General features: G+C 42.4%; 1 protein-coding gene across 1 annotated transcript in view; it reads left to right on the top strand.

Annotated features, from left to right (window-relative positions):
• The window catches only part of DARS (aspartyl-tRNA synthetase), a 75,009-nt gene that overhangs the window by 1,787 nt on the left and 57,894 nt on the right, over nt 1–15,328 (top strand). The window contains exon 3 of the mRNA XM_019554272.1: nt 8,079–8,171. Within this exon, the coding sequence (XP_019409817.1) occupies nt 8,079–8,171 (93 nt within the window). The remainder of the gene's footprint in view (nt 1–8,078; nt 8,172–15,328) is intronic.

Here is a 15,328-nt window from a genome sequence, read left to right as displayed (position 1 = left end):
GCCACTAGATCCCCCCTCAGCCTTCTCTTGTGGAGGCTGAACAGGTTCAGGTCCCGTAGCCTTTCCTTGTAGGGCCTGCCCTGCTGCCCCCTGATCATGCGGGTGGCCCTCCTCTGGACCCTGTCCATGTTGTCCACATCCCTCCTGAAGTGCGGTACCCAGAACTGGACACAGTACTCCAACGGTTAGCCTTCCTGACCGCATCCCCACACACTGTTGGCCCATGTTCATTTTGGCATCAATAAAGACTCCAAGGTCCTTTTTCTGCCTCTGCACTGACAAGAAGGGAGTTCCCCAGCCTGTAGGTATGGTGCTGGTTCTTCCCCCACAGATGCAGTACCTTGCACTTGTCAGTGTTGAAACCCATCCTGTTCTCATCCACTCACCCCTGTAAGCTGTCTAGGTCCAATTGCAACCTATTCTTCCCTTCTAGTGTGCCCACTTGCCCCCACATCTTAATGTCATCAGCAAATTTGAACAGGTTGCTTTTTACCCCCTCGTTGAAATCGCTGATGAAGATACTGAACAGTGCAGGCCCGAGGACCAAGCCCTGCGGAACCCCACTGCCCACATCCCTCCAGGTCGATTAAGACCTGTCCACCACCACTCTCTGGGTGCGGCCCTCCAGCCAGTTGGTGACCCACCTGACTGTGTAGGCGTCGATGCCACAATCCCCTAGTTTTTTTAATGAGAATGGGGTGAAGTCCTTAGATTTTGCATCATCTGCCCGCATCATCAGCTGCTCATGCCAATAAAAGTAGAAATATACCTCTGCCACTGCAGCAGCCTTCACTTCCCAGTCATATATGGGTCAGTTTCCTTTTCTGCTCTCTACCTTAAGCTTAAACTTTCTTCTGGATTTACAGGGTTGCTGTTGTACAAATGACTTAACCAGAGCTTAGTCAGTTCTAGAAATCCTAGGACTTGAAATCACATTTATTCCATTGCTTTGGAACAAGTTCTGTCATGAGACCTGCAACAGCTGTCTGTTTAGATGCTGTATTAGGGTTCTTACATGGTTTTCTTCACTGTTATGCATGAGTCCCAGTAAATGTTAATGGAACTTATCCTCAACATGGTGATGGAGGGGTATATCATTTATATCTTACAGTTGGTGAACCAAGAGATGCTAAGCCAAGACATTTGGCCAAAGTCTCCATACCACTCCAGCACTCTAACCCGGGGTGACCCACAGAGCCGTTGCATCTGGTCTGCAGGACTCCCCACGGGTCAGGAAATTTGGTGCAGGAGCAGTGGCCATTAATACAGACACCCTCCCACCTGCCAAATTCCCAAGCCCCGTGTGGACCAGCCACAACCCCTTCACCCATGGGGTTGGCCTGCAACCCCTTTGCCCCCTGCAGGGCCATATTGGGGCCAGACCATGCTCCCTTTCCCCTCTGCAGGATGGAGCCACATATCCTTCCTCCTGCAGAGCCAGATCAAACCCCCCTTCCTCGAGGAGGGCGGTGGTGCTGGATTGCCTCCCGCTCTCCTCCGCACAACTGGACAGTGCCCGCTGCTTCTGCCACAGGCACTGGATTGGCTGCTGACCAACTGAACACTGCCCATCTGGGAAAAATGTTGAGTACTGCTGGGAAAAATGGTCCCCTGGGAAAAATGTTGAGTACTGCTGCTCTAACCAGTTGACTGGTCTCTTCTCATAGCCTCCAGAACTAGGAACTTCGGCAGAAACAAGGAAAATATAGGAAAAATCTGTCTCATGTAGGTTTCCTTAGTGCTGAAATGTGGGAGAGTGACCTGTGAAAGGCAAGAATTTTCATGGGTGATACCTTTTTAATGGACTAGCTGCAAGCTTGGGATAAACTTAGACAAGGTTTCAGATGCGAAATGTTCTTCACTGGGTGGTCAGAGAGAGGTGTTTCTTTTACAGTCATGTCATAATAAAAAGCCATTGCTTCATGCTGTATGGGGTTGCATAGCTCATCCTTGCTCAGAGAAATGTGAGGGAGAGGAAGACTTGACAAGCAAAAAGTAGCAGCAGGCAGTGACTGGCAATGAATCAATGTATAAAAAGTGTACCAAAGAAGAAGTTCAATCTCTGGAAAGACCTTAGATCCACAGCTGCTATTGCCAGTTGTGATTCTTCAGGACCTCTAGCCTGGACTATGCAAGGAGAAGGAACTGAGAGAAGACCAGAAGTAATAACAAGAAAAAGATGGTACGTCTCTTCGGCCAGTATGTGACCATCTGGCCTTGCTCTTCACTCTCCAAGGATGGCCTCTTTTTCTTTCTCTCTCTGCTCTTTCCCCATGGGAATATCATTACCCCAACAAGGAAGCTTAGTGTTCTAGACTTCCTCAATACTGGAGAGCTGTGCCCCTCTTACCAGTTTTATAACTTCCATCCCTTTCTTTAAATTGTTTCAAATGAGCCTTATCTTTCCCTTTCCACATGAAGTACTGTGTGGGCCCTGGCCACTTCCTATGATATCTGCTCTCAAGGTGAGGTGTTATCTTTTGTTTCTGACCCAATGTTAAGTTCCCATTACAGACTGGTTTAAAGTCTGAAAATGTTCATCTGGCTACAAAATCCTTTTTTAGTCTTTGATTATTTTTAACATGGGCTTTTACTTTACTCTATGGACTGTCAGATTACTCTTCTTTCCCACATTCTGGTTTCTAAATTTATGTATCAGTGTCTAACAATGCAAGAATGTAGCAGCGGAGACAAAGGGGCACCCAGGGCACAGGGGCAGCTGCAGTTTCAGATTACTGCTGCAGCTGCACTCATGCAGCTGCTGGCACCAGCCACTTTTTTTCCCCTTTCCCGCACCCCAAGTCAGCACTTGAGGTGGCTGCCTCATTCACCCTGCCCTACTTACCCCACTAGCAGAATATACCCATTCATTTTAACTTTACTAAAATTCTTATTTATGCCTCAGCCACTTCCTAAATTGTCTCTTGAAATGCCTTTTTCCTGTGTTATTTCCAAGTAATTAGCACCTACATTTTCAAAATTGACTCATGGTTTTGGTTGCCTCAGTTTTTAGGGGTCTATGTTATGAGTTGTCCTAGTGGGGCACCTAACAATCAATAATATTTGGACTTTGAGTTCAAGACTGATCTGTCCAATTTCTTCTTTCACTCCAATAAATAGTTATTTTCGTTCTGTTGAACTCACAGATTGCTAATGCATCTCCAGTCCAAGTAAAGAATTTTCTTCTAGTTAACAAAAAACATTTATAGGTGTTCCTCCCTCTTACACTTACCTCATACCCGCGTGTTCCTTTTGTCTCGCCCTGCTTAGAATTCTGTAAGTTCAGAATTTCTTCTGCAAATGTTGGCTGCCCTTCCTATCTGGTGTTCTCTCCTCCTGTTATGTCATGTCTTTTAACATTGTTTCTGTCTGCATCAGACTGTAATTGCTTATAAAAAAAACAAACAAACAAACCATTTTTGTCTTTTCATTTTTCTCTCTTCAGCCCCGTTACTGCAGTCCTTTGTCTTCCTTCACTCTAACTGCTGGTTTAATTTTTTACTGCTTTTGAATATAAGGGCTTTTTATTTAACCTTTGTAAGTCATCTTTCACTTCTGCTTTATTTATGTATCCAGCACCATAGTGATTTGCGATTTCACAAGGATATCAGAAGCATAGACTCTGTGTGTAGGAGTCTATAGTCTAAACCAGATAAATAGTGATACCATAACAAAAAGCAAAGGTTGAACTTGGGAATAGGAAGAATTAAAGGGTGAGGGTGTTTCAAGTGCTGAAAAGACATGGCTGTCCTGGCCCTAGGGTACACATGGAAAGAAGACAAAGGTTGTGTCTACTTGTGTCCAGGCACAGCTGATCCACTTCATTGAGTGAAATGCACGTTGCCCTTTGTCCTGACCATTGATCTGAAGGATAACGGGTGACGTGTTCCCTGCTTCCAAAGATGTACCCTGGAGACTGCTGGGAGCATGTCTTTGAAAGTGAGGAAAGCTGAGCAGGGACTCCAGGGGCAGCTGCAGAGTGGCAGCTCTGGGGTGTGCTCACTCTTCTGCCATAAAGCAAATAAACATCAACTGTAATAAGGCAGCACAAATTTACTACCTTTGTCACAGCCACCAATTTGGTATTTGTGGTATAACGAACAACTTTTTGGGCTACGGACATCTTTTTGCTTTGTGCTGCCATAAAAATTTCAATGATAGCGCAAAGATGATGAAAAGCGACATCTGTTTCCACCCTAAAATGCATAATTAACTTGTTAAATTAGCAGTCAAGACAAGGTAATGTCATCTTTATCTGTGGTTGGCAGCTCATGTTCAAACTATAGGGGAACCTGGGATTGTTTTTTTGGTTTTGGTTGGGGGGGTTTTGGGGGAGGGGGTTGGTTTTAAGCCATTAATCCGCATTAAAACCCAGTTTACCTTGTCTGCTATTTTAACTCAGATTTTAAAATGTACAAGGTAAGAAGAGTTGAGTACAACTTGAGTTGCAAGAGGATGAGTAATTGAAAACAGGGGTTGAAATATAGGCAGGAGCACAGTTGTGTAGTATATTTAAGATGAGAACAAGAATGCTTGATCTTAATCTGGAGAGAATTTGAAATCCATTGAAGGACCTATGAAAGGAATGAAATGTTTGGTGTGGCATGAAGGGAAGATTTTTTTTTTTAGCTGCAGGATGTTAAATGGATGGAGAAGTGATGAAAGGGAGATTGTGAAGGATTGGTGACAGTCATTCAAGGAAGAACAACCTGTGGCAGAAGCTACCAGCTTGTTAGCAGGAAGAGGGAAGAAGGGTTAAAGGGAGAAGCAGCAAAACATTAACTTTTTTTCCAGAAGTAGACACAAGAATTTTTTCTTTATTATGCCTGTCTTTGGAGGTTGATTTCTTCTTTTTATGTAAGATAAAATATGTTTAAATAATTCATATGCTATCCTTTTTTTTTTTTTTTTTTTTAAATTAAAATGTGTCCCAGTTGGTCTTGCTTAAAGCCAGATCGTTATATGTCCAGCACATTTTTAAAAATGTTAATACAATGCAGATGGTGAGCAATACACTGGGGGCTTATCAAAGGGGTGACATCTCATTCAGTCTTTGTATTAGTGTCTGGAAAATGTTATAGCTTTGAAATAATACAGTTTTAAATTCAGGTAATTCCAACTTTCTGATACCAGTATTTTGAATTGCTAGAAAGTAGAGATTGCTAGAAACTAGAGATTGCAGAGTTTTGCATCTGTGGTGCTGAAATTTGCAGCCCTGAAGTTGCCAGTTTGGTCACAATACTTCACTCCCACTCTTTTTCTCCCCCCCACCACTTTCCTGTTGATAAGCACTTGGGTAGATTTTCTGTCACTTCACTCTCTGCACTTTTATTCTGTTGCTTTACTTGGTTTCTGTTTATATGTCTACAGAGGAGAGGTGCTAACCAGAGATCGGTATGCTGCTAATAGAATTTTAAATGAAAATAATATTATAGTTCCATGTAACACCAATGTTTTAATGTCACATCACCCTACAGAAAAATTAAAATGAGTTTTCAGATCCAAAAACTTAATTCCCAGAAATTGAATCCCATCCCAGTGCAGAATAATACAATTGTGGGGCAAGCTGTGAAGAGTCTTCAGAGACTGAGGGAAAGAGTCCAGAATAGCAGATGGTAACCTGGAGTGGGCAAACTATGGGAGAGTTGTTTAATGGGAAGAGAAGTGCAGGGTAGGTACGGTGGCGTGCCTAATTAGGGAAATTAAACTTGGTATTTGGAAATAGATAAGCTTATAATCAAGGCGGGAGGTTAGATTGCTTGTATTATTGTTTCTTTCTGAAGACTATCCCCCTAAATGAGCAATGTTTTTTTTACTATGAATAATTGAATGATGCTATAGAATTGAGTTCTAAAATGTATTACTTATGCTGCAGTTGTACTTCAGAAATTGTAAAAATTGAAGTGAATGTTTACGATCATGCAAAACTGTTGTAGTCAAAAATTGAAGAAAAAGTGCAACTGAAAGGGCACTACTGAAGAAATGAGGAGCCTACTCAGGTGAGGTCAGCCTATTAATTGTTCATTGCAGCATGACATGGTATTCGCTTAAAAGCGGTAATCATTGCTTCAACAGATGTCCTTTCAAACTCTCTAACACAAATAGTGCCAAACATGCAACTTGATCCTACAGATCCTTAACACCAAAGCTACTGCTTGGTACCATAAATAGCCCCACTAAAATCAGTGCAGTTAACCACAATCAGCAGTCAGTACCGCAATCAGTGGTATTACAAATATACTGAGGTCCATGGTTTCTAAGAATCAGTTACTTGTAAATCTGTAATTACAACCATATGCACTATAAAATACTAGGTACAAAAGTGTAATTTTGGTGCTTTTGGAAGAAAAAGCTTTTTTTCTTTAAAAGAGTCCTTGTCCCATTTCCCTCTAGAAAATTCAGAGTCTGACCAGTTGTAGCCAGTTGTCCCATTAACTCAAGCTTGTAATAAACACCCACCAAATAACAGTGCTTTCAAAAATGTGAATTGCATCTCCACCCTTTTCATTTCTGAGAGGTGTTTTAGTGGAAGGAAAATCTGTTTGCCTCTTTTCAGCACTTGATGTTCCTGCTAGCTTGCCTGACCTGTTCACGTCTCCCATTAGAGCTTATTTGTGGCCACTTCAGATCCCAATGCAGTTAAGAATTGCAGTTTAAAAAGAAAAAAAACAATTGAAGAGATGTTTGCACTATTGTTTGGAGAAGTACTCTTGATCTTAGTCTTGTCTAGGCTGGGATTTAAAGGTGTATTGTTAGACTGTGAAAGTGTTCACTAACTTGGTTCTCTCTCAGAAAGTCCACTAGACTGTTAGGCTAGGTTCACTAACATTTGAACAGTGTACCTCTAACTCCTAATCTAGCCACAGCCTGTGTTTTCAGCCTGACTTACTGTTTTCCAGTTTCATTCCTTGCCTTCTTGGGAATTTTTAATTCTCAGCCTCTGTCTCTTGACCTGGTACCCAAACAATAGCAAAAGGTAGACCCAGCATATTTATAAAGATATTAGGGTGCCTGTGCTAATGCATCCTAGGCATTTTTAGAAATCTCACTGGATATGGAATTCCATTGATCAGGAGGAATTGGGGAGGATGGACAAATGTACACTTGGAGCAGCTTCAGAAGGGGAGAGGTAGCTGCTACTCAGATTGTGCACAAGCTGTTTTGCTATAGCTGTTACCTATATATGACCTTGTAGCAATACAAATGTAGCAGACATTAACCATTTAATTCAGGGCCAGAATTGGGATGATTTAGTTAACTTGTATTGGTAACATGCACAGGTAAAAGTTAAAGCACAAAAGCTACTGGGCTATCCCAAAGGGAGCAGCAGCTATCCTTTTCCTTTCAAAACTTCTCTAAGTGTACATTTCTTTGTACCATGATAGGCCTAGGCATATCTAACTCAATAGCTATCTACACTCTTGGTTAACTAAATATCTTGAAAATCTAGCCCAGGGTGTTGTGGAAGAACAAGGTCTGTACCTTCCAAATATGTAAAAGCTAATTTCTTACAGGTCCAGGAAAAGAGAACTGAGATTTGGAGTTTCTGTGTTGTACTTCATTTCTGCCCTAAGTTGTTTAAGTTTAGGCTTGGCCATTATACAGACGTGTTTACGATTCCATTGCTCCAGCATTTCTTGTTTGTGTTTTGTTTTGCAGTACACCCACAAAATAATTTCAGTCTTACGAGGGTTTACATCTGCAATGGCTGTATATATACTAATTCATTTGAATTTAGAAATGACTGTCTGAAGTGCTGTCCCTAACCTACATTCAAACCAGAACTTTCTAAATACAATTTGATCCTATCCCAGGTGACTATTCTAAGTCAAATTGTACGCTTGCTTGAACCATTTTAAAATAATTAAAGTTGATCAAACACCACCCATACTTGGTGTCAACAGGATCACTGATGTTTTAAGCACTTACGACACATTATGCTGTAAAGAATATAACGTTTAGGATTGGTCATATACATATAAGCAGTTGTCTTTGAAAACTGTGTTATTTGAAGTGCAAAGAGGAATAATTTTCACTAAGCTGAACGTAACAAAATAACTTCCATTTCTTTGTTACAGAACGAGTTTTGGTTAAAATAAAGGACTTGACAACAGAGAAAGCTGATGAGGTGATTTGGGTTCGTGGCAGGATTCACACAAGCAGAGCTAAAGGTGAGCTACATTTATTTTGGTAGTGTACTAAACTGAATATTTACCTCTTCCTTATGTCAACAAAAAGAAGCCAAGACTGTCATGGTTTTGACAGTCATGTCCAACAAGAAAACACAGAAGATTTCAAAACTTGTTTTTTTTTCCAAATACTGTTATGTAAAAAGAAATGTAGAATATGGTAGATGCCATCCTCCTGCCCAAAGTAACGGTTTGGGACAGTTTTAGTCTTGATTTCTCTCTGAAAGATTCAAAGGCACGGAGAATGAAGAACTTTGAGATTTATTTATTTATTTATTTATTTTGAGGTAAGCTGCATTCTTTATTAAAATCATACGTGTTGCTATAGGTGGCCTTGCTTAGTTTTCTTCATAAAAATGGTTTAAATGGGCAGACAGTGTAAGACATTCTGTGTTCTTTGGACCTCATGGGTTTATGATGAAAACACATTTAAGACTACATTGCTAAGCAAAATGGAATCATCTTCTGAGTATCAGTCACTGGACAAAGATGGACCAAAATTATTTTGTGCAGGCAGAGTAATTAACCTCTGGGGGGGAGTGTTTTGTTGTGTCTTGCGTAGGAAACAGAAATAATTACGGTACAATTTCAGCCTCAAATACCAAACTCTGAGCATTTCAACTTCAAATATGGAGGTTGGGCTGGGGGAAACACCTCTTCACTGTTAAGAGAGAAATCCCTTGGCGATCATGAGTACTGTGCTGTCAAAATAGCTGAATGACAGCTATTTTTCTTCTCTGGAACTTGAATTTCCCTCTGGAGATAAGTTTGCAATGTGCACGCTTAAATAAGCTTTCACCTTTTCAGGTGACATGAGACACAGACAATGAGTGTTGATTTCAGCTACATTTATCTGCTGTGTTGTGAGACATGAGTATACCAAGAACATGAAGAAAATGATGCTTAGAGATTGTCTCTGATAGCTCAAACTGGGAGAAACATAGAACGTGGAAGGAAAACAGGTCTCTACACAAGCAATTGGGGTAGTTGATTTCTCTTATTTCCTGGATTATGCCAAAAAGATGTAATGCAGTCCTTTTTTCTTTCCAGTAAAAAAAAAAAAAAACAACAACAACAAAACCCTCTTCTTTTTTTTATGATCTTGGGTCTGGTTCACAAAGATAAGGTCACATGTATATAGGCAACACACTTCGTTTAGATTTAAATACACAAAAAATGTTTATTTTTAAAAGTTTAGGGAAATCAGTATGAACTCTACCTTGCTCTGCCACACCTCTCATGCAAAAGTAATTCATTTTTTTTCAGTGTGGAAGATTTGTTTCTCTCTTAGAAAACAAGCAAAAAACCCCACTTTTGTGGCTCAGCTCATTTTTTTCAAAAGCCACTTGGAAGTACTGGTACAGAAGGTATTATATATGTAATTGTTGCTATGTATGTATTAAGATGGTATCCATGCAATAGATGTATATAATCAGTGACTTTGCATTGGAGGGAAAATACAGATTGCTGCTAGAATTATCAGCATGAAGCTCCAGAGCACTAACGTGTAGGGGGCTACCGAATCTGTAGGGGCTTAGAGGAAAGAGTGACATTAGGCTGGCCCAGTTGCATTGTGCTGGTGTTTCTATCGCTGTACCACTCTGGAAGATCTGGCAGAAAAGTAGTTTACCTTTTCCTCTGAAGCCTGTAGTTAACAGCACCACAATAAGTGGCAGGTCCTTTCTTTAGTCATGTTTAGTTGTTCGGGGAGCAATTTTAGGACCCACCTGCTCACATAGTAAGCCACCCATGTGACTTGCTGGAAATAAGACGATGTGCAAAGGTGCATGAAGAATAATGTTGCCGGGAGTCTAAAAGTAAAGGACTCTAGGGTCAGACATGTCAAGTGTTGAGCCCCCAGACCTGTGTCATCTGGCCTATGGAGCATCTAGGACGGTGGGGAATTGCAGAGGGGTGGGGGGGAGGTGAATGGAGACTACCGAATTCGGGAGTACACAGCCCCATCAGGGACGTGTTTCCATTGTGGCAGGGAGAACAACTGCTGCATTAACTCCCACAGCATCTTAAGCCAACGCAGCTCCACCTGCACTTGGCTCCTCTCTGAAGGTGGTTCTAGATCTGGCCCGTAGTGCCCTGCCCTTGGTAACATCCAGGTTATTTCAGCTTCACCTTAAATCCAACCTAGAGCTTTTAGGAGCACCTAGTGGCACAGAATGCTCTAGAAATAAAAGTAGTATCTATAGTCCTGAGTCCCTAATGCTAAGATACAAAATATATAGATTTTTTTTCTTACTCTTTTTATTTGTCCACCATAAATGTGATGTTCTGTTTGGACCTGTTGAATTTTTGTCATCAATTTTGAACTGCATATCAAATTTTTGTATTTTCCCTCATCTGAAAATTTTTCTGTGAAACTGAATGAAAAATTTCAGGTTTCAGTTCTTTGGGCTCCTCTTTTTTCTGCCTTTTCCACTGAGATTATGAAGGAGGGAGCATTTAACAACAGTAATTAAAACAAAAAAAAAGGAAGTCATGTTTTAAACATGGTAAAATCCTCATGTGGAGAAGGCCATATTTTAAAACAAATCTCTTTTTTCCCCCACCTTGTGTAGTGATGACTTAATACAATTTAAAGGTGTATACTGTTTCTGTTGAAAAGTATAACCATATGTGAATGGTTATCTTTTGTGATTCTGGTCTCAAATTGTTGTGTTTTCCAGTGCAAAAAAAAGGTGTGAATAGTTAAAGATGATGATATTCTATATGGGTGAGCTTAGTCTGTTTTAATGCTGTTAATAGCACAGCAGTGTACTTGGGGAGCATTGCTTACAGTGCTGTCAGCTTGTGGACAGAAACCTTGAAAATATGGGGGTTAGCTGGTATTAATCTTTAAATCTGATACTAATCACATTTGCATTGTGTGGAGTTCTGTCCGTGGAAATCCATCTGGGCTTTTCACAGCACCTAAGGCATGAAGTTCTGCGTGGAAAACTTTTAATGCATTCACACCCAAAGCCCTTTCATAGTGGCAGAACTCTCTACTCTGCCAGTAAAGAGAAATGCTCCATTTCTGCCAGGTATACTGAGATTTGTGTGTCTTCCCAGTAGACAGTTGAAGACAAATGTGGCTATTTTTGAGCCTTCAACAAGTGTCATGGTCCATTTAGCAGCCAGCACTCTCCCAGAGCTAACTTTATGCTCTGGCAGATAGCTGCTGCATGACGGTGTCAGAAGCAACTGCTGTTTAGTGCCAGAACTTCTGGTGGGAGAAGCAGGTGAGCTTAAGGCTTGATATGCAATATGTTGTTCTGTCTTCTGTTGATAATCGGTTTGCAGAAATTTTTTTTTTTTTAAGTATCTGTATAACGCTTGTCTGATCTTGTAATTTTAGAAAAAATATATGCAGAGCAAAAATGTGAAATAAAGCATTACGATTCCCTTTGCCCCATTAAAAACATATCTATAATTAAATGTTTATTGTTACGACCTAAAATTACTCTGGAAATTCTTCCTCTACATTAGCAGTTGGCAAGGTTTTTGCGGCAATAGGCCAGAATGACCTGGTTGGCGTCTCGAGTGGACTGACACTAGATCAGGCTGCTACCACTGCTGCTACTTCCTGTTGCCTGGTTGCAGTATGGGGGAGGCTGTCCACCATGTGGCCATATCATGGCATGGGCAAAGCTAAACACTGCCGAAGACCTCCTAGCTCCATGGGATGGACCCAATGGCTCTGCAGGCCATAGGTTGCCGACTCTTACTCTGCACTGGGGTGGGCAATTATTTTGGGTGGAGGGCTGTCTAACGCATTTTGGTCAGCTGTCGAGGGCCGCATGGGTATGCCTTCCCCTTGACAGTTGTCCCACCCTCTTGTTGCCATCTTGGGACTGGAAATCCCACCCCTAACCCCTGACCTTTGCCACTGGAGGTCCCTCCCCTTGCCTCCCTGAAATACTCCTTTTGGGAGTGGGAGTTGCTATCTTAGAGTCGGAAGAAAACTAAATCATACACTAAAAGTCAAACGCCTACTATGACACATTTTAATTCTGTTACAAAAATTATTTTTGTCATGATTTCTGTTTGCATAGTGTATATAGAGGTGATTGCATAATAACTCAAAAATAAATTCTTAGTCTTGTATATTGTGGGGTGTCGGTGTATATGGTGGCATGGGGGTGGTTGTGATGGGATATAGCTGTTGGGGGAGGATAGGGTATGTTGGGGGTTGTGTATATGTGCAGGTATGAGGACCCCCTCATCCTCCCTCCCATGGCGCAGCAGCAGCTGGCTGAGCGCTTGGGGCACAGGCGCACAGTGAGGCATTGTTTTGGCCAGTGCTGCATGTTGCAGTGAGGAGTGCTCCCTGGCACTCACAAAGCCGCCACATTCACCAGGCACGGGAGGGAAGCCCTGCATACTGGAGCCGGCTGCCTGCCTCGCCAGGCGCTGGCTCCAGCTAATAAGGCTTCTTTCTGTCTGGTGCTGCGCAGCCCCAGCAAAGAAGGCAGCCAGTTCCAGCCCACAGTTTTCCTCCTCTGCCTGGTAGGTACAGGAACAGCGGGTGAGTGGCAGGAAGCACTGGCAATACAGACTGCCTGGTGGAGGCTACCCCAGCTGTGTACCACTGGCTGGAGCCGCACCCCGCCAGGCGCCTGCACCCCGAGCGCTCCTGCCTGCTGCTGCTGCCACTGCCTGCCGGGGCTGCGTGCTGGGAGGAAGCCGAGTGCTGGCTTCCTTGTGGTGGAAGGGCTGGGTGGGGCACAATTTGTTGGTGGGCGCCATGGGCCAGGAAAGTGCTTGGTGGTCGGATGTGGCCCACAGGCTGTATTTTGTCCGCCCCTGCTCTACATTCTTTTCTTACACAAGACTTCGTGTTGTCTATTAACTTCCAACCATGAAGGAGTATGTATTCCGATTCATGGCGTTCAGAGCTAAAAAACATCAAAAGGCACATGTTCTCTCACTTTGTCCAGGAATCAAAGCCAAACTTCTTTCGTTGGGCTTAACCCATATCTTTTCATTGTGATATTGTCTTGGTATGCAGGCAGTCCTCGACTTACGACGTTTCGACTTGCGTTTCTCACTTACAACATTTATAAATTGACACCCTGTTTCAACTTTATGACATCAGTGTCAACTTTACAACGCTTGATCCAATGCCATGCCATGCCATGCCAGCAAACAAGTTTGCTGCATTGCTCATCTCCCTGGAGAACATCTGTCCAAACTTCCTTGGACACTTTCTTTAAGAAAGCAGGCGAGACTTCAGAAAAATCTGCAGCCAAGACTCCTGAGAAGACTCCAGCCAAGAACCCTTCAACGAGTCCAACCAAGAGCCCTTCAAAACATCTAGCAAAATCACCTCAAAGAAGTCCTTCCAAATCAATATGATTGCTATTTACAATATATACACATTAATGTAGCTATGTTACTCATCTATAATGGATCGAGTACAAAATTCTGGGGTATTTTTAGTGAAAATAGGGTATTGGGCCTTGATTCAGGAACCAGTCCCCCATTTATAACATTGTTTCTTATGAGAAAATTGGTTTTGAGTTGCAACGTTTCAACTTAAGACTCGATTTTCAGGAACCGATTGTGTCGCAAGTCTGAGGACTGCCTGTACCAATTTCTGGTATGAACAACCAATGCTTGTATTACCAAGCGTAAGACATCTATTGTTATTGAATCTAGACTCTTGAATGTCTTGAACTTTAAGGTTTTAATTGTACAAAGAAGTTTTGGAACATGAAAGGACAGTCTTGTATATAATTTCATCCTTATGTTTTCCTTGCCTCATCTAAAAACGCATCTAATCTTGAATAAGATTTGATCACAGTCCTCTCTTTATCTTTTGTTTTACAGTTTAATCATCCTTGGAAAAAGTTGTTTTTGCATCTACTTTTTCTCAACTCTGCTGTTTCAACTGTTGCTGATAGCGAAGTTTCTTTTCATCATTTACCTTTCGTTTGGTTAGAAATATTGGTTATGTTCCACAAGATTCCCCTTTTTCCTGATTAAAACAAACTAACATTACTCAGGGCAAAAATATTGAGTCCTTTTGTAAGGACTGGCACTGTGGGGATTTCGTTGCCATTGTGAGCTCCATACTGCCCTGGCGAGGCATCTCCTGCATGCATGGCAGCAGCAAGGGGCACAACCCCGTGCCGCTGTCCCTGCTGCTGCTGCTGCTGCTGCACGCACAGGGGACACCTCGCCAGGGCAGCACCAGCAGGGCCAAGGCCTGTGGGGGTAGGGGTGGAGTGAGGGGCAACAGCAGGGCTTGTGGGGGGGGAGCTTTTTTAATTGCTTCAAAATGGATTTTTGGGGGGGTTTATCAGAGAATTTCCAAATTTTTTCTTTATCAGGGAAAACCAGGATCCCTGATCACTGTTCTTGAAGAGTAGTTCTCAGTGGCTTAGGGTCTAGTTGGAAGGAGCAAGTGGGGTTCCCTAGGGGTCTGTCCTGAGTCCAGCATTGTTTAATATCTTCATTAATGATTTGGATGATGGGCCAAGTGCCCACGTAGTGAATCTGAGGACAGCATGAAGTTTGGTGGAGTTGCAGGTACTCCAGAGAGTAGGGCAGAGATCTGGAATTACCTGAATAGCCTGGAGAAATGGTCTGCAGTCAGCCAGATGAGATTCAACTAAGACGAGTACAAAGCCCTGCACTTGGTACAGAATAGTTGCATACACAAATACAGACTGGAGAATGACTGGCTAGGCTGCAGTACTGCAGAGCAGAACCTAGGGCTTACAATGGATAAGAAGATGAATATAAGCCAACAGTGTGCTCTTGCTGCAAAAATGTCAATGACATACTGGGTTGCATTAACAGGAGTGTTAAATCAAGGGAAACGATTCTTCTGCTCTACTTACTCCAGGCGAAGTCTCACCAGGGCTATTGTGTCCAATTCTGGCCCCACACTTCAAGAAGAATGTAGATGGTTTGGAAAGAGTCCAGCACAGTGCAACAAAGAGTATTAGGCCTGGGAGGCAAAACTTTTGAGGCAAGTCTGAAAGACTAGGGTTATTTAGTCTGGAGAAGAAGACTGAGGGGGGATTTGCTATCAGTTTTCATATACCTGAAGGGTGATTTGTAGGGAAGATGGAGATGGGCTTTTCTCTGTGGCCATTGGGGTCAGGATTAGAAGCAGTGGCCTCAAGCCCCAGCAG

Source organism: Crocodylus porosus, unplaced genomic scaffold (genome assembly GCF_001723895.1).
Source record: "Crocodylus porosus isolate Cpor-Errol unplaced genomic scaffold, CroPor_comp1, whole genome shotgun sequence".
NCBI classification, from domain to species: Eukaryota; Metazoa; Chordata; order Crocodylia; family Crocodylidae; genus Crocodylus; species Crocodylus porosus.
Note: the sequence above shows the minus strand (reverse complement) of the source record. Positions and strands in the feature narration are given on the sequence as shown.